This window comes from Tetranychus urticae, chromosome 1, assembly GCF_039701765.1.
Source record: "Tetranychus urticae isolate SD_2017Ah chromosome 1, NJAU_TeUrti_SD_1.0, whole genome shotgun sequence".
Classification (NCBI taxonomy): domain Eukaryota; kingdom Metazoa; phylum Arthropoda; class Arachnida; order Trombidiformes; family Tetranychidae; genus Tetranychus; species Tetranychus urticae.
In genome coordinates, this window is record NC_142958.1 from 1,901,138 (window position 1) to 1,927,276 (window position 26,139).

The 26,139-nt window shown below is 34.5% G+C and overlaps 5 protein-coding genes across 7 annotated transcripts; 3 read left to right on the forward strand and 2 right to left on the reverse strand.

Moving 5' to 3' along the window:
• Positions 1–31: 31 nt before the first annotated feature.
• LOC107368190 (uncharacterized) lies at positions 32–8,797 on the reverse strand. Its single transcript, XM_025162142.2, has 6 exons — positions 8,198–8,797; positions 7,902–7,976; positions 7,669–7,826; positions 5,862–7,589; positions 5,383–5,538; positions 32–4,944 (listed from the first exon to the last, which is right to left on the reverse strand). The coding sequence occupies exons 1-6, from the start codon at positions 8,623–8,625 to the stop codon at positions 488–490; spliced, it is 7,002 nt and encodes a 2,333-aa protein (XP_025017910.2). The 5' UTR covers positions 8,626–8,797; the 3' UTR covers positions 32–487.
• Positions 8,798–9,333: 536 nt separating this feature from the next.
• On the forward strand, positions 9,334–10,789 carry bai (Transmembrane emp24 domain-containing protein bai). 2 transcript variants are annotated; one of them, XM_015936078.3, is made up of 4 exons: positions 9,334–9,367; positions 9,434–9,952; positions 10,019–10,145; positions 10,437–10,789. In XM_015936078.3, exons 2-4 carry the CDS (start codon positions 9,443–9,445, stop codon positions 10,556–10,558), a joined length of 759 nt encoding a protein of 252 aa, XP_015791564.1. In that variant the 5' UTR covers positions 9,334–9,367; positions 9,434–9,442; the 3' UTR covers positions 10,559–10,789. The 2 variants fall into 2 exon arrangements, with proteins under 2 accessions (XP_015791564.1, XP_015791562.1); XM_015936076.3 differs by having other exon boundaries at positions 9,334–9,952.
• Positions 10,790–10,896: 107 nt separating this feature from the next.
• LOC107368278 (meckelin) lies at positions 10,897–17,111 on the reverse strand. 2 transcript variants are annotated; one of them, XM_015936073.3, is made up of 4 exons: positions 16,816–17,111; positions 15,898–16,515; positions 11,403–15,817; positions 10,897–11,203 (listed from the first exon to the last, which is right to left on the reverse strand). In XM_015936073.3, exons 3-4 carry the CDS (start codon positions 14,479–14,481, stop codon positions 10,980–10,982), a joined length of 3,303 nt encoding a protein of 1,100 aa, XP_015791559.2. In that variant the 5' UTR covers positions 14,482–15,817; positions 15,898–16,515; positions 16,816–17,111; the 3' UTR covers positions 10,897–10,979. The 2 variants fall into 2 exon arrangements, with proteins under 2 accessions (XP_015791559.2, XP_025017884.2); XM_025162116.2 differs by having other exon boundaries at positions 16,742–17,101.
• A 596-nt stretch (positions 17,112–17,707) lies between these two features.
• On the forward strand, positions 17,708–24,856 carry LOC107368279 (sphingomyelin phosphodiesterase). Its single transcript, XM_015936075.3, has 4 exons — positions 17,708–18,368; positions 23,183–23,760; positions 23,834–23,944; positions 24,023–24,856. Exons 1-4 carry the CDS (start codon positions 17,943–17,945, stop codon positions 24,816–24,818), a joined length of 1,911 nt encoding a protein of 636 aa, XP_015791561.1. The 5' UTR covers positions 17,708–17,942; the 3' UTR covers positions 24,819–24,856.
• LOC149094356 (uncharacterized) lies at positions 19,776–22,150 on the forward strand. The gene has a single exon (XM_089265968.1). It carries the CDS (start codon positions 20,335–20,337, stop codon positions 22,012–22,014), a length of 1,680 nt encoding a protein of 559 aa, XP_089122094.1. The 5' UTR covers positions 19,776–20,334; the 3' UTR covers positions 22,015–22,150.
• Positions 24,857–26,139: the final 1,283 nt, after the last annotated feature.

Genomic DNA, 26,139 nt, shown 5'->3' on the forward strand with positions numbered 1-26,139 from the left:
TCAAATGTTGTACTGGAATAAAAGAAAACACTTTTATGAGAGAAACATTTAGGCCTTTATTTGATTTTATTATGTTATGATGTAAATTTCAATGATGATTAAGAAGATGAAAATGTAACAATAATGATCACGACAGTGAATGAGAAAGATAAATTTGATGACGTAGATAATAATGTGATGTTTACCAATGTGAATATCTTTCAGTTTTCGATGAATTATTGGAAATTAATGTGATGATGAGTTAATTAGATTGATTTAGGATTCAACTAATGTTATTTATAGTATATATATATTTGGATAAGCGTCCTTTTGTTGCATTACTTCACAGTGAAGGCAGAAAAAACAAAAATATTAGATAAGCAGACAAAAGAGGAATAAGAAAAAGAAAATAGTTTTTAAGGATAGAGCATTAGGTGAAAGGAAAGATTATCTGGAACGAAGAAGACAAAAATGATAAGTGCTGGCGCCATTAGTTTGTCAAGTCTAATTATTCTGCTGATCCAACAAGTGCCTCATCCATTAAATCATCGTCAATCAAGTAAGGTGATCGTCGAGAGGCAAGGCTAGATATTGACTGATTTGATGGTGATTCGGAGATAAGGTTACCCGAAGAGTTTGATGGCGGCGGGTTGTTACCATTATTGGAGGTAATACTTTGATTGTTACCGCTAATATGGTTGCTACTGTTGGCAGTTGAACTGCTACTGTTATTAAAACTGACAACATCGTCACTCTCAGAGCCATCAATACTGGATGATCCTAGGAGACTAGAGGCTCCTAAATTACTCCCACTAACATTTTCGGAATCAACCAAGGAACTGTTATGTACCGCGCTGTTATTATTGATGGACATTTGAGCGATTATCGGTGAAGATGAGGTCGTGGTCGATGATGTTAAAACATTAATTAAAGCATCCTGAGCAGCAGAACTTGGTGTTGTAGTTGCTGAATTAGTAGCTGAACTAGCTGAAATCGGAGTACTAGAAGTCGATGTTACACCTTTTTCCGCTTTGCTTGATGATGGAGTCGCACCGGTAAAGTCAATGATTAAACCTTCTTCATCCTCATCGTCGTCATAATCTTCATCAGCTTCAATTAAGTTTGAAGAGGAACTTTGAGGTTCACTAGTGGCTGACTGCTGAAGCTGTGAGTTATTGACAGTAGAAGCAAGTGTTGATGTTGAAGAGGAGGAAGCTGTTGGTACAGTAGTAGTAACCATTGAAGGCCCATAAGATTCAATTTGAGCAACAGTTGTTGAACTTGCATTGGCTGTTGATGATGTTGATGTTGTATCGATTGAATCTTTATTGGCGCTTGGTTCTCTTTCAACCTCTTCGATGGATTCAGTGGGAATTAAAAGTGGAGGGTTTTGTAAAGCATCATTAAAAGTAGAACTTTCCGCCGGTGAACTTGGTGTACTAGTCGAGTTTAACTTGGAGTCACTTGAACTGCTCACACCGCTCAACCTGTCGGTAGCATTGGTATTGGTTTCACTTGAGTTACTAACTTTAGGTTCACTATCAATAATACTGCTAGTGACTCCTGAACTTATTGGTATAATGGGGTTGCTCCCAGAAACAACGTTGATAGAAAAATTGGAACTTGCACTGGATGGATTAGACGTGATTAGAGGTTGTTGGCTTAAAAGATTACTACTATTAATGTGACCACTAGTTGAATGAGTAGGTTGACTGGATGATGAAGACGAAAGACTGGATGATATTGTGCACGATTGGAATTTCATCGAGTGATCAGGTTTATCATTTGAGGATGATAACGTCGAACTAGGAAGTGAGTCTCTGGTGCCATAAAAAGATTTCTTGGGAAATTGCATCGAAGCAGATCCTGGTTGCTGTTGTTGATCTAAAGATGGACTTTTCGACATGAAAATAGATGACGAAGATGATGAAGGTGGTGGTGGTGGTTGGATATTTGATGAACTTGATCCACTATTTGCTGGAATCACTACATTGTTAACATTGCTATTATTGTTATTCAATGAATTTACATTTGAGTTATTGGGTATATTCATATTGTTACTGCTTGATGCAACTCCAGAAGATACTGATTCTTTGAAATTAACACTATGGCTAATAGCATTATTGGAGAGTGCACTAGAACTTGATGCTGAGTTGTTACTCGAATTAGAGTAATTATTTGAATTATTATTTCTATTTGAATTACTGTTGTTACTGAGACCACCATTATTATTATTATTATTACTATTATTATTGTTGTTGTTGTTGCTACTATTATTTGAATTCCCAGATGAGTTACTGTTATTATTATTATTATTGTTGTTGCTGTTGTTGTTGTTGTTATTGTTGTTATTATTTGCTTGTTGGCTACTTGCAGTTCTAGGTATTTTAGGCAAATGGTCAATTCTAATCCTTGGTATGGCAGCATCAAACATGGCCTCTGTTGACTGAACTTTAGATTTGTTATTTGAATTTGAGCTAGAAACTTTACCAGCAACTGAACGATTGTTCATGAATAATGAAGAAGCTTTAGGCGATGAACTAGATGTTCCAGGCTTAGGTGAATTAATTGGCCCTGAAGAGCTAGAAACCAGAGTTGATCCCTTGAAATTTTGACCAGCTTTAGCTGATCCACCCAGTTGTCTTTTTAAACCTGCAGTAACACTCTTCGTTTTCAATGAATTGGTTGTACTGGAAGCAGATCCTTTGGTACTAGATGAACCAGAAATAGCTGGTTTCTTTGATCTATTCTCGGGCATTGTTGATGATGGCTTTGTTTTGGTCACCGTAAACTTTAAAGTGTTCCGTGATATCAATCTCATGGTAAACTGATCGGAACTGCGGCTATATTTCATCTTGCTTTCGGCTATTTTATTCATTGAACTAGATACTCCAGTATTCGCATTAAATCGAGCTCCACCGGGCCCATTACCACTGTTACTACTACTATCAGGTCTAGAACAGTTTTCAAATTTAGGCACACCCTCTCCAGGATTCGACCCATCACTTCCTCCAGGAACGTTAGTACTACGAGTTAGCTTATCAATGACTGCACTCAAAGAACCTTGACGACGTTTCTGAGCGATTAATGATTTAGCATGGTTTCCTTGAGCTTTTGCAGAGTTACCGCCAGAAGATGTTGGAGCTGATGAGGTTAAGGATGAGGATGAGGAAACTGGAGGACTTGCGGTGGAGTTTGAAACAGTTTTAGAGATAGTAAGCGACGAGTTTTGTGATCTAAACTTTTGACCGGGTTTGATTGGTCTTCCTGATGAATCAGCTCCTCCTTTGGCAATTTTAGCTGATTTAGATGAACCAACTTTAGGTGATGATTTAGGTGAGTATGTAGCAGCTGATCCATTATTTTCTAATTCACTCGCATCAGGAGACCCTTTTAGTTTATTAATCATTCTGTCTGCAAATTTACTTTTATTTAAACCCGAACCTTGAACTCCAGGTCTTTTAATCTTACCAGTTGGACCATTAGTTGAATTAACAGTGTTTAAAACTGGTTTAACATTTAAAGTAATTGGAGGTAATGATTGATTAGAGCCACCATTGGCACAAACGTCCATGAAATTGTAAGCACTTCCTACTCCAGCAGCTACTTCACCAGAACTTGTAATCATAGGTGGAGGCATAAGAACACCAGCAACGGCAGCAGTAGAAGAAACTACAACAGCTTTATTCAAACTATCAACACTTTCAGCGCGTTTCCGTTTTCGTTCCTTTTTAAGTGCAACGCCATCCTCAATTGATCCTCCAAAGTTACCTCTTTTTCCAGTCATTCCTGAAGCATCAACATCCGCTGATGAACACCTCCGTCCATCACTGCTAGTACCGTTGGTACCTCCAGATTTGACACCTCGTTGAGATTTAGCGATTGGTGGAGTAAATTGTTTATTTGCGTTGTTTGAGGATGTTCCTTCAGGCATGTTCAAGTTATGAAGATCAGAAAGTGATTTCATTATAGATTGCTGCTCATTACTTCCATCCTCACTTAAACCAGAAAGTGAATTGCTATTTTCATTACAGTTTTCGGCACTTTTCATTCTTTTAGGACCACGTTTGTTGTTTGGTTTCATTGGGGGTAAAGACATTGGGTTGGCAAAGTCGGTATATTCAAAATTGGAAAAGTCATTTAAATCTGGTAAATTTGATCCTGGGCCCGGTCCTGGTCCGGGCCCCGGACCGGGCCCAGGGCCAGGGCCAGGGCCGGGGCCGGGTCCAGGACCTGGTCCTGGGCTTTGGCCGGTGTTAGCCCCTGGAAAGGACATCGAGGAGTTTGGGTACTGATAACTGTTGCTGAAATCAGCGGTAAAATCACCCAAGTTTAAATTTTGAGATCCATTATTATATCCACTATTCGGTGTACCGGGTTCAGTTTTAGGACCCGCTAACATAGATTCAAGCGATCGGGGTGCATTGGAAAAATTTACATCATACCCAGAATTATTTGGATTATTTGCACCCATAGGATCAGAAGATGGTGGTCGCTGTGATGGACAGTTAATCAGCTGGGGATCCCCAAAATTTTCCATGAAGTCGTTTACAGGTGTTGAAATGTCTCTCATAAAATCATCTTCACTCATTTTACGCTTTGGGCTTCGACCGGTTGCACTTCCTGGACTTTTAATATCTCCAGTACCTTTACGTTTACGCGGCTGTTTAGGTTTCATTGCTGGTTGATGATTCATTTGAGGTATACATTGTTGAGTAATGTTTCCGCCTTGAACCCCTCCTTGAAGCCCTTGTTGACAATTTTGCGTGTTTGGTGCGTACATGAACGGATCTTTACGTGAATTGGCTGCAGGTACGTCGCTCAGCATGTTTAGCAACATTGCATTTGGTTTTTGCTGCGATTGCATCAAATTCCGCTGTTGATTAGGGTTCATTCCTCTCATTTGTTGCTGGTGAAACTGTTGTGATTGTCCTTTTCCTTGAATTTGACCTTGTTGCATGTTGTCTGATGAAGAAAGTATAGTCAGATATTAGTAATAAGGTTGTAATAGATGAAAATTGTGCGTTTATTCAAGTATAGCGAAGCTAACTTGCTGCATCCTAATAAATGTAATAGAGTGTGAATTTAACCAATTTTAAGTTTAGTGTGAAAAAATCAAGTAAATATCTCATTAAAAATATAATTAACGATTAGAATAAATAAAAGTATAAACTATTTCATTGTGGTAACTAAGTGCCACTGGAGCATTTAATTCGGGCAATCTTTCCAAAAACAGTTATTTTAAGTAATATAACAAAATGAAAACAAATGAATTAGAAAAAAGTCAGATCTAATGAAAATTCAAGAGTATTTCTTATTATTAGGCAGTACTAGTATTCAATATTTAATAATTGATGACCAATGGAGTTCTAGATATCATTTTCAACAGTCTTCCAAACTTACTTGGGGGTCTATGATTACCCTGGTTCATTTGTTGTTGATAAGGAAGCTGCTGCTGTTGGTTAATCTGCTGCTGATGAAGTTGTTGTACTTGTCCTTGCATTTGTTGAGATTGTTGTCCCTGCTGGTAGTTAATGTATGGTCCATTTTGAGATGATCCTAAAGAGCAGAAAAAAGTATAATTGAATTATAAATCGTAATACAATCAAAGAAAATGAGGTTGATTAAAACAAAAATATCTTTGCGCATCTTGACAAGTCGATACATTCAGGAATAAAATGAAACTGTAAGCAATCGACCCTAAGGATCTATTTTTAAAAGGTGATGATTGGATAAAATATTTACAATTTCATTTTCTTCTGCTGTATAAACAAATTAAACTAATATGAACATTAATACTTTTTAATAGCTAGATGGATCAATAATGTATATTATTTCAAGTTATACTCTAGTTTTTAACTGAATTCTGCAAAATAACTTACCCACAGGTAAATTCATTGGTCTGGTAGCTTGTTGAAACCCTTGGTTATTATAAGCGTTTGTATTGTACATGTTATTGTTTTGGACATTATTCATAAATTGTTGATGATTCTGTTGTTGCATTTGTTGAGGTTGCTGTAATTGTTGATGTTGTTGATTTTGATGCTGAAATTGCTGCTGCATATGTGGCTGTTGTTGCTGTTGCTGCATTTGGTGATGTTGGATTGGCTGTTGCTGCATTTGATGCTGCGAAGGTTGGTGCATCTGATGTTGTTGGTGATGTTGCTGTTGTGGCTGCGGTGTCTGATGCTGGTGATGAAGGTGCTGTTGCTGCTGCTGCTGCTGTCGTTGTTGTTGGATGAGCTGTTGTTGTTGTTGTTGTGCAAGCTGTTGCTGTTGCATTTGCATCTGAAGTTGTGGTTGCAAGCCTTGAATCTGTTGTTGATTTTGTTGCATTTGTTGTAGATTTTGATGTTGGTGTTGGAATTGCTGCTGTTGGACTTGCTGATGTTGTTGTGGCTGAAATTGTTGCTGGTGTTGTTGAGGGGGCTGCGGTTGAAACTGTTGATGTTGATGTTGTGGTTGTTGAAGTTGATGCTGTTGCTGTTGCTGTTGTTGCAAAATCTGCTGCTGGTGTTGCTGCTGCTGCTGTTGTTGATGTTGTTGTTGCTGTTGTTGCTGCTGCTGTTGAGGCTGTGATTGCTGTTGCTGTTGATGTTGTTGGAAAGCGCCATTCTCAAGGGATACATTCAAATCTTGGTATTGGTTTGAGTTCAATAGTTGTTGAGATAAGTATGGTGGTAGATCGTCGTGATCATTGCCATCTTCAGCGGCAGAAAGGTTATTGAAAAATAAGTCTTTAGGATTGCGCTGCTGAGTAAGTCTAGTTTGTTGCTTCTGTTGTTGCTCTCTAAGTATAGCTGCTTTTTCTTGACATTTTATGATAATAGCTCTTAAAGTTACGGGAATTGAAAAGCATTTTTGCATAATTTTAGAAGCGTATTCGTCCGAGCACAAAGACGAAAAGCTATTGGAATCATAAAGCTTACATTTCACATTAGTTATATCTCGAAGGTCAAACTCTATAGTAGCTAATGACTCTTCAGTAGGGTGCTCAAAAGAGACATTAACAACAGACATAGAAAGGGCAGTAACTTCGAACATGAGAGAATCCATAAACGAAGGTTGTCTGACACGTCTGATACAGCTGCAAATAACAACATTGAATAGGACTTGTTGCCTAAGAATAAAGAGAATCTGAGGAACCGAAGTGGGGTGTGTGAAAGGTATTGAAGATACTTCAACTCCTTTAAGATCTCCTAATGTGTAATTCATATAATAGCTATGACATTGGTCAGGCAACTGGACGTAGTAAGGCCCATGGTAAGATGAGAGATCTCTAAGCTCACTGGCAGGAAGTAAACTATTAGCGATCAGGTCGACCAAAGGAACACTTCGAGACATAATTTCAGCAGAGACAATTTCAATCCCAGTAATTGCTTGGATCTTTCTGAGTGTCTCTATAGACATTGGTAATTGTTTGGGTAAACGAAGAACGAAGCAAGCTGGTAATGTTGATGAATTGAGATTACTTAAGGCAGCGAATTGAGGTAAACTTTTTCCTTCGGCTGTTTTGGTAACGCTTAACAGGGAGACAGTTTGTAATTTATGAGATGTTGAGCTTTCGATGCAAACGGATGCTGAATAGCCTAATTTACGTTTGACAACAACTGAAACAAAAAAGAAAGGTTAAATCATGACCAGAAGAAACTAAGCCAGCTAAATACTATAGAGATAGAGACTACTCACCATCAACTGTTAATGGAACCGAAGATTTGGTTTTAAGGTCAAGTAAATCGTAAGGCGAAATAAAGAATGTAAGTTTCATAGGATGACCACCTTTACGAGGCTCTAAAATACCAACAGGCGATTTATGCACCAAGTTATTTGGTTCATTTATATTCGAGCTAAAGGAAAAAATTATTTATCATGAAAATCAAAGTAATTAAATTGAATAATCATACTAGCAAAGTACTATTTACCTTTGAAGTTGAGCTAACATGCTTAGATCTGACTCAAGAGCATGTAGTGCTAAATAGGCTTTGGTTTTTTGTTTCCTAGAAGAGAAAAGGTTGAATAATTAATTCTGAGAATAAGACATAACTAGGATGAAAGTCAATGATCTAAATAAATGGAAAATCCAAAAATCAAAGTTTGAGATGCAAAGTCAAGCCCGAAAATGCTAAATAGCATATTTAGGCATCTGAAAGACATATACAGGTCAGTCCGAAAGAAGCTATGGACTGAGCGAAAACTTAGCAACAGATGGATGACTCACTTATCTGCATTGAGCTGGTAAATAGCTGATAAACCATCGAGGTGCTTAGTGAATTCTTGAAAATCTGAATTATTTAAGACATCTGTGATTTCAGGGCAGGATACAGGTTCAGATTGATGAGAAATTTTAACTTCTTTGACTCGGCCATTGTCTGGATTGAACTGAATTTCAACGTAAAACATATCAGATGATATGAAAAGCTCTTTACCACTGGGTCCTTCCGTATATTTCAAACCAAGTTGTCTGGTGATCGCCTCCAATCTTTCCATCATAGACTGAAGTGAGGTAATTTTGATGGACTTTTGAATTATATCCAAACATTTTTGAACCTGATTCCTTTCAGTACTATCGTTTACTATAAAATGTCTCTTTTCATGCAGTGCATTTCGCACGCTTTTAATTAAATCACTCCAATCACTTTTAGCCATAGCTTGTTTAGTACTGATCAATAATCTGTGGATTTAGATGAATAAAGGTTAACACTTTTGTTAAATCAACAATAATACGAATCACAAAATAATCAACAATCAAAAAAGAAACTAAAAAACAAAAAACCAAGCAAGAAAGAGAGTGAGAAAGAGAGAAGGAAAATTTGTCATCAAAGCTCAAGCCTCAAAGAAGAAAGCCAAAATTAAAGGCAAAGAGAGAAGCATTCCAAGTGCCATCTGCCGTTAGAAGATTAACCAAAATCATTCCAAAAACCTAATTCAATCAAATATTTCCTGTTTGAATAAAATTAATTTCAATTGTATTGTGATTTGTTACTTCAAATCAAATTCATAAGATAAACATGATGGTTGGAATTATTTAATTTCCAAATAACTTCTTGGATTTGCACTATTTTGATATTGATTTGGCATTTTTCTCATTGGATCTCATTATTTTTCATTATTTTTCATTATTCAATAAGATCTTTAATCATTCTGATTTTGAATTATTGAAGGTAAAATTTTTGAAAAATTACTCTTTAATCACACATCTAATCACAATCTTTCTGTACTAAATTAATCTTGATTGTTGGAATCGGTGAGAAAAGGCAATGAAAAGTTGGGAATTATGTGCTTAGTCAAAAACAGCGCCATTGGAAACATTTATACCTCTGCAGGTGATTTGTGAAACTAAATTTAATGTGACACGGAGTTTGCTGATTTTTTTGCAATTTGTTGCCACGTAAGTTTTCTAATTAAATTTAGTGTTCAATTAACGATCTCATCATAAATTTGTGAATTTAATTAGATGGTTTAGATGCTGTTAAAGAGTGATCAAGAAATTGGGTGCTCAAATTTTTCATATGGTAAAGGCAACTGTGCCTTGACATCCTCCTCACTGCAATCATCAATTGCTCCTAGAATCATGAGAAATTCATCATTAATTAACTCAACAATTGTCCGGGCTATCCTCATGGTCCTTATTCTGAGTTCCCTAATACTCAATGTTGACAGTATTCGTTTCCAGCTGGAACCAAACACGAGGAGATGCCTTAAGGAAGAGATGCGGAAAGATGTCTTGGTGTCCGGCGAATACGATCTTTCCGAGGGTGTCGGAGTTCGAACTGATTTGCAAGTATTAGATAGCAAAGGACACGCTGCTCTCAACCGTGAATCGATCGACAAAGGAAAGTTTGTTATCACTGCCGATGAAGATGATATCTACGACATTTGTTTTGTTTCTTACCTAAGTCCGGGTCACCAATCTGGCCCACGAGAGGTTCACCTAGAGATGAAACATGGTGTGGAAGCAAAGAGCTATGATGAGGTAAGTTGTCTTAATTAACATCTGTTGCACAGTACATTTTACTAATCCAAATTTATCATCTTCCAGCTTGCTCACATTGGAAAACTTAAGCCTCTTGAAATGGAATTGACAAAACTGGAAGATTTATCTGCATCGATTGTGACAGATTTTGAGCACATGAAAAAACGTGAAGAAGAGATGCGAGATACCAACGGTAAATACACTATTTTCATTTCATGCAATCTGCAAGGCCGATTATCTCTTCTCGACAAAACTTTTCACTTCGCACATGTCTTTCTATGTTCTTGAACAATCAGATTTTGATGTGACATTTACTTGTGATTGCACATCTGATTGTAACGTCATGACTTTTTTGAAATCAATTTGGATTTCACATATAAAGTTATTGTTGAAATGCAAAGTCACTAGATCGGGATAGAGATAATTAGTCAACTAATCTATTTGGAAAATTTGTTTTCTCATTTTATTTCCTTTCACTTTACAGAATCTACCAACACCCGAGTGCTTTATCTCAGCATTTTCTCAATGTTTTGTTTATTAGGCCTGGCTACATGGCAAGTTTTGTACCTTAGGAAGTTTTTCAAGACTAAGAAATTAATCGATTAGGAGATAAATAAATGGAAGAGATTTGATTAAATAAAGAAATTTTTTATAGAAACATTCTTCTTTCCGTTAGATTCAAGATCTTTTAATGGTGTTCTCAAAGCAACAATGTTGTGGTCTTTTCTTTTTTATTATAATTAAAAGTTTAAATTCAATTATTATATGCATATGGAAAGTAAAGTATTGACGAATATATATATTAATCTGTAATAAAAATGAAGGAATCGTCATGAATTTTAGATTTTGAAATTTTTTGTTCAAATTTTGATTTTCAGAAAAATTTTTGGGTGAGATCTTATAATTAGAGAATGAGATGTTCAAACAATTAGAAACGTAGATAATTATAAATGACTAGAATATTAGTTTATATCAATTGATAGAAGATGAAATATTTTGTGTTGCCAGTCCAATCTCCAAAAGTTTATCACATGAGGAACCTCTCATCAATGAGAGCCTTTTTGACTATATTGCGCTTGTATGCAACAATATAAATAGATTTAATTATTTCGATAATAAGGAACGTAAAAGTGGCTGCAGCAACAAAATTGTGCGTAATGAGATCGATGAATATAAAAAGCATAAATTCGAAGGTAAATAACTTGAACTCATTTCCACAAAAAAGTAGTTGATCGAAAGAGTGTCCATTATCTAGGGAAAAAAGCAAGAATTAGAATCAATATTATCAAAAAAACTAATAGAAATCAATTTTCATATTATGTTTTGTTATATTGTATTGTATTGATATGTAATTGTATTTCCATCAATTCATAGATATATCATTTGTTTATAGCATAATTGATATGAAAATGATTAACGGTTAAACAATGTATTTTATCAAAAAGCTTACCATTGTAAAGGAATCCTCTTTCACCTGGTTCAGCAAGTTCAAAAGCTAAGATGGATTCAACATTTGACTTATCTTTAACTGTATAATCAGCATCCTTGAAAGCATGTTCAATGTAACCGGAAAGAAATTTGGTCAACATTACATAAGTAGGAACCACTTTTTCAAGATCAACCTTGAAGAGATGTCCTCCAACACCTTGCATCCTTTCAGCACCTTGAGAGTATGTTGTTAATAATGCTCGAATACGATTACATTGATCATTGATTGATGTTGGTAATAACATTTCAAAGGTTTGCTGATCCGTATTGGGAAGAAGACCACGTTTAGAGCATAAATCATCTTCCTCTCGTTTCAAAAGCTCATGCATCTCCTTCATATTCACATCAGCTCTTCCATTGGGTGAACGACCATGAATATAAAAGCCAAAGCGTTGATAGAGGAGACAAAAAAGGGATACATTCGAAACTGAACACAAATCAACAAACTCGTCCAGTTTATTTTTATACATTCGTTCTTGAAACATACGATGCCAGCCTAGTTGAGCCAATCCAAGAAGAAAAAATACTAAACTTCCAATGGCCAAACGACAGGTTTGACTCTCAGGAACAAACCGTTGACCAGAGTCTCTTTTCAAATTATTTTGTGTATCGCTGGTGGCCAAATTTTCCAGACCAAAACCAATAAGGAATAAAAGAACCAAAAAGAGATGTAAACTCGTTTTAATGCGACGATAGGTGCAAAGTTTTATCCATTCATTGGCAACAAAATAAGTTCGCCAGATAGAAACTGCTGGACAATGAGCGAAATGTAATTTATCTTGGCTAATTTTTTCAGTTAAACCAATTGAACTCGCGTTTCCACTAGCACTTGATTTTCTAGTTCCAGCTCCAGCAGAACTTATGGAAGCTGAAGCCTTTTTATTTGCTGATAAAATGCCATCATCGTTAACGGTTTTCCTCTCTGTTTCTTCAGGTCGAGATCTTTTAGTCACCGTAATCACTCTTGGTCGTTCCCAGTCAATTAGAAAAATATTTGTGTGAGATAAAATGATGAGATCATGGAGAATTTTAACACATTTAAGAGCAAATGCAATGTACAAATAGATTCTAATTGTTGATTCAAAGCTTGTCGAGGGTAAAAGCCCATGGATAACAGATTGTTGTTTGTAAATGATAAACGAATGGATGGAGAAACCGAGGCAGACAAGGAAAAAAGCGTCAGCTAAAAAACTGATACTAATCAAAAGAAATTCCGAGATGGTTACAGGATCAACAGCTTGTTTACCTTGCCTTTTTGTCCAAGCCCAAGCTCGGAAAAGAGCAATCAGCACTGCAAAGCCACAAAAGACACCCTGGCAAATTGATAAATCACGAGCATTTTTACTTTGATCAGCTGAATAATTAATACAAAATTCAATGGGCACTTTTATTCCATTAATGTAATCTTCTTTTGTAACTGTACCATACGTTATTTTGATCCAAGGAGTATAAATGGACCCACTTCCATCAGTTTTACTAATAGCAATGTTAATTGTGATACTTTGAGCATATCGCATGTAATCTGAGCTTCCTTCAGACAGCTTAGAAGAGCCTTTGAATGCTTCAGATGACTTTGAAGATTCTAAAGGAGTATCAGATATTCCATCTTTTTTCAATTCAATTCCAATTAAAGCTTCTGCGAGATAAAATCTTCTCACCAAACGTCTTTTTTGTTCATCATCGCCTTTATTAACTGCCTCGCCATTTTCCATAAGATTAGTAACTATAACTGGAATTGGGTAAACGGTATTAGGTTCTTGATCATCGTCAAGAAGGTAAAGATCATAAAGGAGTATGGACGAGATTGAAGAAGCTTTTGTATCCCACAGTGTTCGTAAATCTATTTCGCACTTCTGGTAATAGTTAGTTCCAAAGTAAAAACCCGAATCCAATGAATCAGGTTCACTTTGGCATAATTGCAATTCACCCAATTTCAATGGAGAGTAGTCAACTAAGGCGCCATGAACATTGTATCGAGCTGCAATGAACTCTAATCTAGAATCAATTTTGAACATTTTTGAAATAACATTAGCTTTCTTCAGTTCATTAACTCCATTGTCACCATAAATTAGAAATGGTACCGAAGGTAATTTAGATAGTTTCAGGAATTCGGTACAAGCATTAGCTTTGCTTTTCACACTATTGATGCCAATAAAGCCTCCAAAACTACTGGTCTCATACAAATTGTAATTGAGAAAAGTGCATAGATTGGCCAATAGTTGACATGCTGAGCGATTTCCTTGATATTGACACTGGTAAATGGATGATTGAAGATTTTCCATGAAAAATGCTGAATTTACTTGTTCACCATTCTCATAAGTTACTTTATAGAGATCAACTTTTTCAGTAATTAAGTTACCATTGGGTAAACATAGTCCGCCATATAAGGTATAATGGTCTTTAGGGCAAGAGCAATTTTTCATTGATGCATGACACGGAATACATTGAGAAGAATCATTAGCAACTGGTTTGGAACCGTCTGGACATGGTTTACAGTATCGCTCCATTCGTGGCTCTTCAGAGGAATTGGCGATAAACCTTTCATCAATAATACTGTTTGATGGACAAGGGACACATTGTTTTGATGATGGTTGGAATGGGTGGTTTGATGAGCAAAGTGAACAATGGAGACCATCAATTGATGTAACTGTTCCTGATGGACAAAGTAAACACTGGAAGCCTTTGTCTTGGTAAAGTTTGTAAAAACCTAATCGACAGGTACATTCAAAGCCAGAATAAGATTTCATCTTTCCATAAGCTGAATTGTTACGAGCAGCACCAATTGTATTGGTTGAACGATCATTATCATAGTCACACTTTTTACAATCAAGCGTAATAATATCAAAATATTCATCAGAAGAGCAATCTTCAATACTGATGTAAGGCATAGTCGATTGTTTACAATGGTAACTGGATAGACTGCTTAACAACACAAATAGCATTATCTTAATGGACAATTTCATCTGAGGTCCAAATTGGTTTGTATAATTGCATACCAACGGCATTGATGGCCTTTTGGTCTTGCTTTTTATCGCTGCCATCACCAGGATAATCGATTTGATTAGATAAATCAGAAGCTATTCAGTATAAACAGGTATGTCCTGATATTCATTGATGTTAAATTACTTCATTGGTGATACACACTTAAGCATGCCATAATAAACTGCCATATCTTGCAACAATTTAATCGACCCTCTAACTACTAAATCCAGTTGATTATGTTCCAAATTATCAATTAAATATATGTATATTTAGAGATGAGTCCACAAATAAATAACTCCAATGGTAGATGTTTACAAATGAAAGGAGGAAGTCTGCATAAGAGAGGGAAAAATCACGAGATTATATGATATTAAAACTGAAACAATAACTATTACATTTAAGACACATTTTATGTTGATTTTTTGCACTTGTTGGTGTTTAAGTTAAATTAAAAGCTGATTTTGATTTAGACATATAATGTCGAACCATGAAAAGGGCAAGATAACTAGTAAATTAGTCTAAACATAAGACTCATGGTTGTTGTGAAGGGAGACAGATCTGGTCTCTACAACACAACTAAAACCAAAATGTTGATCGATTCAAATCTTACTCGGAAACTGAATCATTAGTTGACAAAAAGCTTTTTTATTTACCCAGAATCAATTGATTCCAATTAATCTTTCAATTTTCCGGTTCGGGTTAAACATAGATACTAACTAACATCTCAACTGATGGTATTAACTACAAATCATTAGCATAATCTCCAAGTTAATAATGAATCACGAATATCAATCTAATATAGCCATTTGTAATGCTCTTTTTTCGATCGATATTTGGACTTAGCTGTTCTTGCTATTTCGGTTTTCCATAAAATTAAAACTTTATATTACAATACATGCTATATTACATGATAAGCGAATAGCAACAAATCTCTAATTGACCATTGGATAACTCAATCCATGATTCGATCAGTACTATCAACAAGTTGCTTTTCCAGTTGTATTATGATTCAATACAGAATTGAAAACCTGACACAATAATAATCAATTCTTATGATTTATGTTTGTAACTAATGTCAATGTTAAGAGCTTCCTATTGTTTCTAAGTAGCCATTAGGTTCAGCAATCAAATATGACTTTTATTCAACTTAAAGTTGCTGACAAAGACTTTAGCTTCCCAAATTAACTGCAATGCAAATCCTTATTTTGAATTAACTTGCTATTACTATTTAAGTGATTTATTACAATCAATTTACACCAAATTGTTTTAGAGATAATCAGTTGAATTATTTGAAAATAGCTGATTGATTGATCTTTCCGATTATGAAACAATAGTTGTATTGTTTGAAGATTATTGCTGTCATCGGGTAGCTTCATTAGATTTAATCCTTTCAACCTGAAAATTAGATTGAAACAAAATAATTAAAGCAAATGTGTATTTATATTGATTCAAATCAGAAAAAAGTGATCACTTACTTTGCACAATTCGGTAATCGGTCCAACAATTTGACAAAAAATGCTCAGCTTACAATTGTATCTATACATTGTCACCATACTGTTACAAATGTAGACTAGAGATTGTAATCAGCTGCAAAATCGTAAACCATTAAATTACTATTCAGTTAATTTTGTTTTCTAGAAAAAAGTAAACAATGAATGGACCCATAACCAGGCCTGGAAGGTCAATTTTTTGGCAGCGTGAAACTTGAAATAAGACAGGTTAGTTTACTTTTACCCAGTACATTGACATCAACCTTATACTTCACCTTAAGGAAGTAAACATAAAGCAGAAAAAGAAAAGATGATGCTCATTGGAGGAAAACACCTTCAACAAGATGATAGCTTTAAGATCTTCTTCCGCTGAACCAAAAAACAAGTAAACATCTTAAGCCATCAAGATTCTCTATCGGGTCAAGCCTTCCTTGGACAGACATTGGCAGAGTAGTAACTAAATACCATTTAACTTGCTTCAAATCCCTGGAAAGATTAGTACTTCATCAGTGACAATTGCAATTGTAATCATTGAAATGATCCATAAAAAGACCAAAAAAAAGAGAACCAAATGATACCATAATCACCAAAACACCACTGATACTGTAAAGAGAAACGGAAAATAATTATGTTTTGAAAGTGTATTTCCAATATTAAGGTCATAAATGCGTCAAGTTATTAAATTAACTTTTGTTATATAGTCATGGCTGAGCATAACTAATGAAAGTTAAAAATGATAATGAAAATCCAAGATAATCAAGTTCACTATCAGTAAAAGCAAGTTTTTGCTTAACGGTTAACATAGAGGTAAACATAAGATGGCGGTTACTTTTCAGAATCCAGTTTGGCTTAGTTAATTGCAAGAGATGATTGGATGGATATCAAGAGACTAGTTGAAAGTACCTTAGAATCTCTTCCCGTTTTTTATAATATCACTGGTTAATTTGGTGAACACCAAAAGTGAGACTGGACTCGTCTTCACCACATCTTGATCATCATCTCGTTTGCCATCTATTTTGACTTCATCCTTGCGTAAAGTGAATCCAAATCATTTCATAGTCAACCAAGCAAACCAAGACCACATGAACAGTCAACCGTCAACCAAGGATCTCCGTCATCACACGCCGTTGATCTCATTTAACATTTTATGTACCATCAACACCATCGACGTTAACAGTTTCATTATATAAACCCTATTGTAAACAAAAACGCCATTAGCTCCATCTATTTTTAAAAAATGAGTGACAATAGAATAATCGGTTAAACAAAGAAAATTTTTCTTAATTTTAAACTCTATTTCATCTTAAACCGGATTCAAGGTTACAACATGTTAACAGTTAACAAAGATTAATCACATCGACAACAATAACTACATCAGTGATACTGGTTAACGTTAATGACAACATTGTTAACAGTCGGTCGTTAACTTGTAACTTTGCGTTTGTGTTTACGATTTTTCAGTGCTTCACCCAAACACCATCATTGACCTTAACCTGATGAACACTATTTTATGCAGTTAACCAACAGTTTCATTCACCAATATTACCAATATCATCGCAATTTGTTTTGATTTCAAGCTAATCATGTGATGATTCTTATACTGACTCATATTAATCTTGTCATTACCTCTCCTCTCTGTGCCACTCATCCATTTTTTATCCAATAATCAATACCATTGATAATTGTCTTGGTGATCAGCTGATGTGATCTGATTTCGCCGATATCTACTAATCATTTGACTATCTAATCGGACTCTTCTTTCCGCGGAATCTTCATTGTTTTTATAAAATGCATTAGTGCAATCAATGAGGAAACTAGCAACAAAAATATCAAATTGAACAAAAAATGGGTTTATTTTTCTTCCTTGCCAAATGTATAAATTTTTATAATACAGTTTAAAATTAATCAATTTGTGAACCTACTGAGCAACAGTTAACACTGTAACTGTTGTTATTTATTAATTGTTTATTTTTAATATTACTACCATTGGAAATCTTAGTGAAAAGGAAAAGAAACTTCGACTGTTCAAAATGTTGATTAAAGCAATGACAGTGACTTTGAGCTTAATACTAGTAGCTAACATCTTGGCTTTCTACCCAGTAACTGCTCCACCGCCAATGTCAACACCCGATGACTACAATAATCATGATAACGCAATTGAATCATTTTCAAATTCCTACTCTTCTGGATCATCTTTCTATGGTCAACGATTCCTAGTAACACTGATATCTCACATATTTGAAATGCTGAATTTAAAACAAGTAGTTACCGATATTAAAGAGAGTCGAGCAACCGAAGCAACTTGTTATGCATGTAAATTCGGAATAGCTTTGGTTCAGCACTTCATTGAATTCGGAAAAGGTAAAGAGGAAATGGCTAAACTAGCAACAACCGTTTGCATTACCCTTAAAATTGAAGATCGTACAGTTTGCAAAGGAATCATTAATACTTATAAGGTAAGCCTTAATCTTTTAAACTAATTTTCATGTGCAATTTTCAACAAACTTAAGGCAAATCATTGACAATGTCGAGTTACATGTGCGAACCTGTTGAAAAACACTATCTTAAATAAGTGTCAGTGCAATGTTAAATTGTCAGTTTCAGAGGTTTTCGATTAGAGTGATTGTCAGCTTAAATTTAGCAAAGTACTTTACTGGATTTCAACCGTTTCCAACAATTAATACAGTTGCTAATGTAGTTTAAGTTATATTTTAGTGTCTTCAGAGACGTTGATTAAGCAGTTTTCACACATTTCCTGATTTATCATCAAATTAATTGATTTCTCTTATTTAATATGAGAATAAATGCTGATAAAAGCTGGATGAAATGAAGGAAATTTCTACTGATAGTTTTACCTGGGAAAAGATATCCGGTTACAAGACGAGTATCGATGTTTTAAATCAAGTAATAAGTTGATTACTTTATAATTTGTTTGACTCAAAATAAGTACGGAGTGAAAAAGAAACAATTAAACAAGATAACAAACAAATTATTTGATACAATCCATAGTTAACCTTTTGTTTTCACGATTTTAAGAATCATCATTTGTGTATCAAATTAACTCTTGTATTGACACTTTCATCTAATCCAACCTCAATCAAACAAGCCTTCACGGAAAATCCGTTATTTACAAATGTTAGCCAAATGATTATCTTCTGATATACCATTTTTGGTATTGTCATCTGTTGATTCAGAGGGTTGATTATTTGAAAAGTTGCTTAATATTAAGCAACCTATCAGATCAACTCCAAAGCAACTTGAGCTTGTCAGTCAGAAGAATTGATTCTAAACTGAGTTATATTATCGTTTCTTGGGTCACTTATCAATTATCACAATCTAGTTTCACAGCCATTGAATCAGATATCAGCACTAAATATTTGTTAATTTGAAATGTAATACTTGATTCGATATTTTGAAAATTATTTAAAGACATTTAACGGCAGTTCTCAATGTTTCTTCATCAACTCTTAACAACTCCTAAATTGGAACAAAGATGAAATTTTGAAAAGAGAAAGAAGAGAAGAAAAAGACAAAATCGAAAGAAACTGAAGATAAAGAAGATAGTAAAGTTATCTCTAAGAGTTTATCTAAAGGCATTTGACTTACCATGATGATGAAGATGATGATGGTGGTGGTGATGAGAAATAGGAACCACAAATAGACAAGGCCAATGAAGACGTTGAGCCAGATATAAGCCAAAAATGGGAAGAAAAGATAAAGATGATGATGATGTTGAAGTTAAGATGCAACCTAAGCAGACAAAAAGCTAGGGGAAAATGGCGCTTATGATGATGAAGAGGCAAAAAACTGTCTCTTTCATGAGTCTCTTTCTTTTCTTATCTCTGTTTTTATCTTCTTGAAAGAAAAACATTTTTAATTTTACCAAAAATGGTTTGAACTGTGAATTCATCTTCGCACTGGCAAAAAAGCCAACATGTTAAAGAAACAAAAAAGAATGCAACCAAATTAAAAATGTTTCTTAATCTAGTCAACAAATTCGCGCAGCTCACAACAGTCACCTTATTACTAAATTAACTCAATTAAAACAACAGTAAAAATAACAAATTTAGTAAAAGCGTTTTTAGTACCATAATAGGCCATTAACATCTACGCATCTTCGACAATCTTTCCCTGCTAAGTCTTTGTATTTTCAACATTATGAACATCTTGTTACATACACTTGTTTCAATAAATCCTCTACATCTTTCCTTCCCCCAATTTTTACTTTCCATTTGACAAAAAGTACAATTAATGTCTATTATTTTAAACAATCGATTGATTGTTGATCACTCGAGGATAGTCCAACTTTATTCTGGTCCATCTTGAGGTCTATTTACTCTATGTTATGTTCACGTTTTGTTGCCTTTTGTTTTCAAATTTTGTTAAATCCTGTGATTCTTGCTCCTTGTGATATTGTTAAAAATGCTTAATCAAATGTCAACTGTATTAACGCCATCACCATCACCATCAGCCTCTTCCTCGCCCTCATGTACATTGGTAAAATCATCTCCAAGTGAACGGTTAATAAATAATAGTCGACCTCGTAAGCGAGACTGTAATGTGTTGAAATTTCATAATTTTGTTCCTAATAAAGAGTTGTCGTACTTTTCTCGAGTTCGAGGTGTAAGTCGAGTTACTGGTCATTGTTTAAAAGAAGAGAATGGCTCTAAACAGATTAATGTATGTAATTGGGATAGGAAGCAACCTCAACAATCAAAGAATGATAAAATGGTTTCACATAATCACCAAGCGAAACAACATCAACAACAACTAATACCAATGAGATTATCAAACGAAGCGCTCATGTTTGCTAATGAAATGCCATCGACACCAACATCAACCATTTCTCACAAAGATTTAACACCTCAATCAATTCTTGGTAGTCTTTTAGCTCGCAATGAAATTAATCGCATTGATTTACTCAACCATCAACATTATCCACATCCCAGCCATGACTCGGTTTTAAATGGTTACACAGTGATCAATGTCGGTGATTCTGATTCTCTCAACATCAATAATAATGGTTTCTTGGTACCAACAGCAGCTGTATCTTCAGAAAAGTCAACGAAACTGCCATCAACGATTAAACAATGTAAAATCAGTCGCAGAAAACCTTCAACAATTAGACGTGTTTTAAGATCGGAAAGTCCTTGTGATAACGGTGATAATGGTGATGATGAAGATGATGAAGGAGGCTGTTGTGATGATGAATCTCACCAAAATGAACCTCTTGATTTGTCAACCAGAAAACGTTTACCAACCAGAAGGAAAGAACCAACAGTGGCTTATGGTAAACACAACGTTAATTGTAATCAACTAATTGACTATTTGCCTGTTTTATTACCAGGAGCAATGGCATCTCAAAGACTACCTCAATCAATGTTAACACCATTTTTACCTTATTTATTACCGAACCCCAATTCAAATCAACAACAGCCATTCTTAACGGCAACGTCAACACCACCAGTTGCTAAAGCAAACTCATCACCAATTGATCCCATGGTTTTGTTAAAACAGAATAAATTATTAATCTCTCATCCAAATGATAATCATTGGATTCCACCTTCACTAGCTGGCTTGACAACACCAACATCTTCCTCCACCTCTTCTTCACCATCCAATTCATCGTCTGTTCATCATCATTCATCTAAAGAGTCACCATCAAACTCTTCTATTCCTGGTGTTGGATATTTTAAAGCTGGTAAATCAAGTTCATCCCCTGTTAATAATCAAATTACATCTCACGTTAATGAACGCAATTCAATAAAAGCCAAATTAGAGAATGAATTTCGTACCAATGGATTTCTGGTTAAAACCAAAGAAGTATCTGATGGAGAAGCCACATTTTGTAAATTTCGACAACTGCGAAAGTATACTCGATACTATTTAAAATCTTGGCATCAACATCTTCCAGATGAAATAAATAAGTTATGGAAAGGCTTTTTACCACCTAAAACAAATAAATCAACCTCGACAACATTTACTAATACTAATCAACCTTTGAGTCAACAATCAGGCTCAACAACAATGGTTTCCCAATTGTCCAAAAAGATTGACTCTTCTGGTACCCAACCTATGGATGTTACAACCGACCACAGCTGATCTCACCATCTCTTAGGAGCCAAAAGAGACACGATTTTAGCTATTTTTGTCAATTAAGCCAATTATTGTGATCAATTATTGATAGTTAATGGTTAACATTGATAATCAAATGATTAAACAGTCTTTTGTTATTCAATTTTCTTCCATACCTTTTGTCAACCTCTGACTCTTGTTTTGTTCGTTGCTGGTCAAAAGATGGCTCAAAAATTCAATCATCTGTAACATTTTGTCTTTTACAATTAACTGATTTGATTTTTTCATCTTCACTTTCAATGTTAATATTCCTATTATAAGCAAGATTCACATTGAATACAATTTATTTAATTTTTTTGATTGGTTTGACACACTCACAACCACTAAATGGTACACCAATTCATTTACACTTTTATCAATCATTTTTTTGGCCATTTACCTTTCAACTTTTACCTTTTTACTGTTCATTCTTGTTTTGTTGTACAATTGTATTTAATTCATTTGCAAAGCTGTGATTTTAACGCAATTTAATGGTTGATAATGATTTGTTAGGACTGCGAGAGATTTTTCATTGCTCACCGGAAAGATTACACTTTACAATTGAAGATGCTGAGAAGAAGCTGTGAATTGAAATTTTTAATCACTCATTTGATAATGATGGTTATAATTTCCGGGTAAATTGCGGAAGTTGACTTATTTAATATCCTTAATGCGATTAGGAATCATCCCTTGTCTGATTAAATTTGATTATCATCCAGATTGTTTGATTTGGTGCTTACTTTATTTTTTCACAAAAACTAAAGAATGCTCATATTCAATGCAATTTGTTTTCAAATTGCTCAGGTTAATTTTAGAGTGAAACAAATGAATGGTTAGTTTATTGAGGCTTTCATTCAAGAATTACATCTGAATTAACCCATCAATAATGGAAACTATAATCATCTTAAGTTAACCAATATTTGCATATGTTTATTTATGAATTAAATAAACAATAAACTCTTTGAGGGTGAAATAATTTGATCAAACTGTATCGCCTTTATACCTTTAATAGTCATTTAATGTCTACTTTAACGATGAAAAGCTAAACTCTATTGAATATTTGAAAACCCAAAATAAGTCTTTTAGGCAACAATAAATTTGCTTTTTATTTGTTCAACCTTTTTAATTTTGGTTTTACTTTTTTTCATTTTTTCAGGATGAATTTGTCGAAGTCGTTTCTCAATTGGCCTTCAGTCCAACGGAAATCTGTGGCACAATCCTTGGCGATTCTTGCGCTGAAGTTTACAATCCATTGCATAATTGGACCGTACCCTTGACTCCTTTGCCTAAACCAGCTGTTCCCAACCCACCAACAGTTCCAACATCAAATGTACCAACTCTAAAGATATTGCAAATCTCTGATACTCATGTTGATCTTCAATATTTGGCTGGTGGAGAGGTCAATTGTGGTGAACCTTTGTGCTGTCGTAAGCCTGTAAGCTCATTCAGGGGACACAAAAAGGATCATAAAATGGCCGGCTATTGGGGTGAATACGATAATTGTGATATACCTTTACGTACTCTTCAAGCCATGTTGAAAGACATAAAACAAAACCATGTTGATATTGATTATGTTATATGGACTGGCGATATTCCTCCTCATGATGTTTGGAATCAAACTAGAAATGGACAAGTTGCATTGTTGAAACAAATTTCAACCCTTATAAATCGTTATTTAGGTGATATTCCCATCTATCCTGCCTTAGGAAACCACGAATCCGTTCCTGTTAACAGGTAATGAATTAATCTTAAAATTAACCTTTTCCATTTTCATCTTAATGTTAATTTTGTTTCTTTTGTTGAACAGTTTCCCGCCGCCATCTATTAAAGGATCTTACTCAATTTCATGGCTATACGATGCTCTTACAGAGGTTTGGTCTCAATGGCTTCCTCAAGATACAATCAAAACCATCGCAAAGTAAGTAAATTATTTCAACATCAGTTTGATAGACTAACATTAATATTATTTCCAACTTTGCCTTGTTGATCAATTTAGGGGCGGCTATTATTCAGTTTATGTTAAGCCTGGTTTGAAATTAATTTCATTGAACATGAACTACTGCAATAATCTAAACTTATGGTTATTATTGAACTCAACCGATCCTGCAGATGAATTGACTTGGCTAATTAATGAACTTCAAACCTCTGAATTGCTTGGTGAAAAGGTACACATCATTGGACACATTCCTCCTGGATCAAATGATTGTCTTCAAGTTTGGTCTCGCAATTATTACAGAATCATCAATCGATTTGAATCAACCATTGCAGCTCAATTTTTCGGTCACACTCATCAAGATGAATTTGTATTATTTTACGATGAAGAGGATAATACTGGACCATTTAGTTCATTCCGACCAACTTCAATAGGTTACATTGGACCCAGTGTGACAACCTTTGGAGGAGTCAACCCAAGTTACAGGATTTATTCAATGGCAACAAATGAAACAAATTGGCCATTCACAATTGTTGATCATGCAACCTATTATCTTAATCTAACTGAAGCCAATCTGAATCCAAATCAAGTTACTGAATGGAATTACTCGTATTCGCCTTTGGATTCTTACGATTTAGTCAATCTAACCCCTTCATCATGGAATCAGTTTGTTATTTCAATGGCTTCAAATGATACACTTTTCAAGACATTTTATGACAATTATTTTGTAGTCTCTGATTCACACAATCAATGTACTGAGAAAGCATGTCGATTTGAATTGCTTTGTCGATTAATTTCAGGCCATTCAAAAGACACGAAAATTTGTGACCAATTTATGGATCAATATGGCTCCATGTAAATATAAATGAGACTAAATAACAATTAATCAGCATTAAATTGTCTTTTTCAATTATTGTACAAAAGAAACACAAGCAAACAAACAAATTGTTAGTCATTATATTTTGTATAACATTTTAACGTTGAAAGGAATTGATAAGTGAACAGTTAAATTGTCTGACAATTATAAATGTGATTTGAAAAATGTAATCATTATTTAACCTTTTATGTTATTACAATCTATCATCCATTCATAATGCATAAACAATTGATTGATGGATTGATTAGATTTATTGTGAGCTGATTTATTTAATAAGGTTAACTAATTATTTTACCGTATTGTTGAAATTAATTTAACTCTTGACCGACTCTGGACAGAGAGTTACAATTTTATACTCCAAAAAAATTGAATAGCCAATTGTAATTTAAACTCTTGAAAATACCATATCTGTGATCAAATTGATGATAACTTGGTTACCGGAAAAACTGATCAATTGATTGATTTATTGGCTGTTTTTACTTTGTATCATCATCAAGTTTCCTACTTGCTCCAAATTTACTTCTGAATTATCTTCAATATCGTTCACATTATTTGTCAAATTAAGTTAAAGAGTTGAACAAGAAATAGGTTTAACCCTAAAAATCAAGAAAAGGAACCAAATACACTATTCAACTGTCAATCAAGTTATCTCCATGTAAACATTAAGCAAAAATTCACTTGAAGCTCACACAATCATCTTTAGCACCTTCACATGTAACTCTCATTTTTATTAATTTGATTGGTTGGGTTAAATCAATCACAATTCTCTAATCAATTTAACTGATCAACAATCGATGAAACTACAATAATTTGAACATCATATCTAAAAGTAGTTTTACACCTTACCACAATTAAGGCCTCTCAAAATGATACAAATGTTTTCATTCCTTTAGGTCACTTTTTCCACTCATTATTTCTTATTATTTTCAAATCATTTTTGTCTTATTTAAAATCATTTCCTGATCAACTAAGACTATTTCAATGCAATTTTACCCAATAATGAGATCAAATTGATTGTATTTCTAGTAAATTTAGTTTACAAAATTCTTCAACTGATGATATTTGATAAATAATTTCGGTCCAAAAGGAAAAGAATGGCTTTAAATTGATCCTAATTGATGCAGGCCTCGATCAATGGTCCTGGTTTATCACTTGACCAAGATTGAAGTTGCTTGTGTAATTTGATTAGACGAGTTGAAAGTGATTCCAGGAAATCGGCTTTTGATTGAAGCTTCAGAATGGTCCAATCCTTAAGATAAAAGAAACGTGATGAGCCTTGTTAGTTAATTGAGCTGGTTGGTTA

Bases quoted from the DNA above. Each gene is read 5' to 3' on its own strand.
- LOC149094356 (XM_089265968.1), top strand. From the start codon at position 20,335: ATGCTTAATCAAATGTCAACTGTATTAACGCCATCACCATCACCATCA.
- LOC107368190 (XM_025162142.2), bottom strand. From the start codon at position 8,625: ATGGCTAAAAGTGATTGGAGTGATTTAATTAAAAGCGTGCGAAATGCA. The intron at 7,977-8,197 runs GTGAGTCATCCA...TTTCTCTTCTAG, and splicing joins TACCAGCTCAATGCAGATAA to GAAACAAAAAACCAAAGCCT. The intron at 5,539-5,861 runs GTAAGTTATTTT...TCTGCTCTTTAG, and splicing joins ACCAATGAATTTACCTGTGG to GATCATCTCAAAATGGACCA.
- LOC107368279 (XM_015936075.3), top strand. From the start codon at position 17,943: ATGTTGATTAAAGCAATGACAGTGACTTTGAGCTTAATACTAGTAGCT. The intron at 18,369-23,182 runs GTAAGCCTTAAT...TCATTTTTTCAG, and splicing joins GAATCATTAATACTTATAAG to GATGAATTTGTCGAAGTCGT. The intron at 23,761-23,833 runs GTAATGAATTAA...TTTGTTGAACAG, and splicing joins GAATCCGTTCCTGTTAACAG to TTTCCCGCCGCCATCTATTA.
- bai (XM_015936076.3), top strand. From the start codon at position 9,443: ATGCTGTTAAAGAGTGATCAAGAAATTGGGTGCTCAAATTTTTCATAT. The intron at 9,953-10,018 runs GTAAGTTGTCTT...ATCATCTTCCAG, and splicing joins AAGCAAAGAGCTATGATGAG to CTTGCTCACATTGGAAAACT. The intron at 10,146-10,436 runs GTAAATACACTA...TTCACTTTACAG, and splicing joins AGAGATGCGAGATACCAACG to AATCTACCAACACCCGAGTG.
- LOC107368278 (XM_015936073.3), bottom strand. From the start codon at position 14,481: ATGGCAGCGATAAAAAGCAAGACCAAAAGGCCATCAATGCCGTTGGTA. The intron at 11,204-11,402 runs GTAAGCTTTTTG...TTTTTTCCCTAG, and splicing joins AAGAGGATTCCTTTACAATG to ATAATGGACACTCTTTCGAT.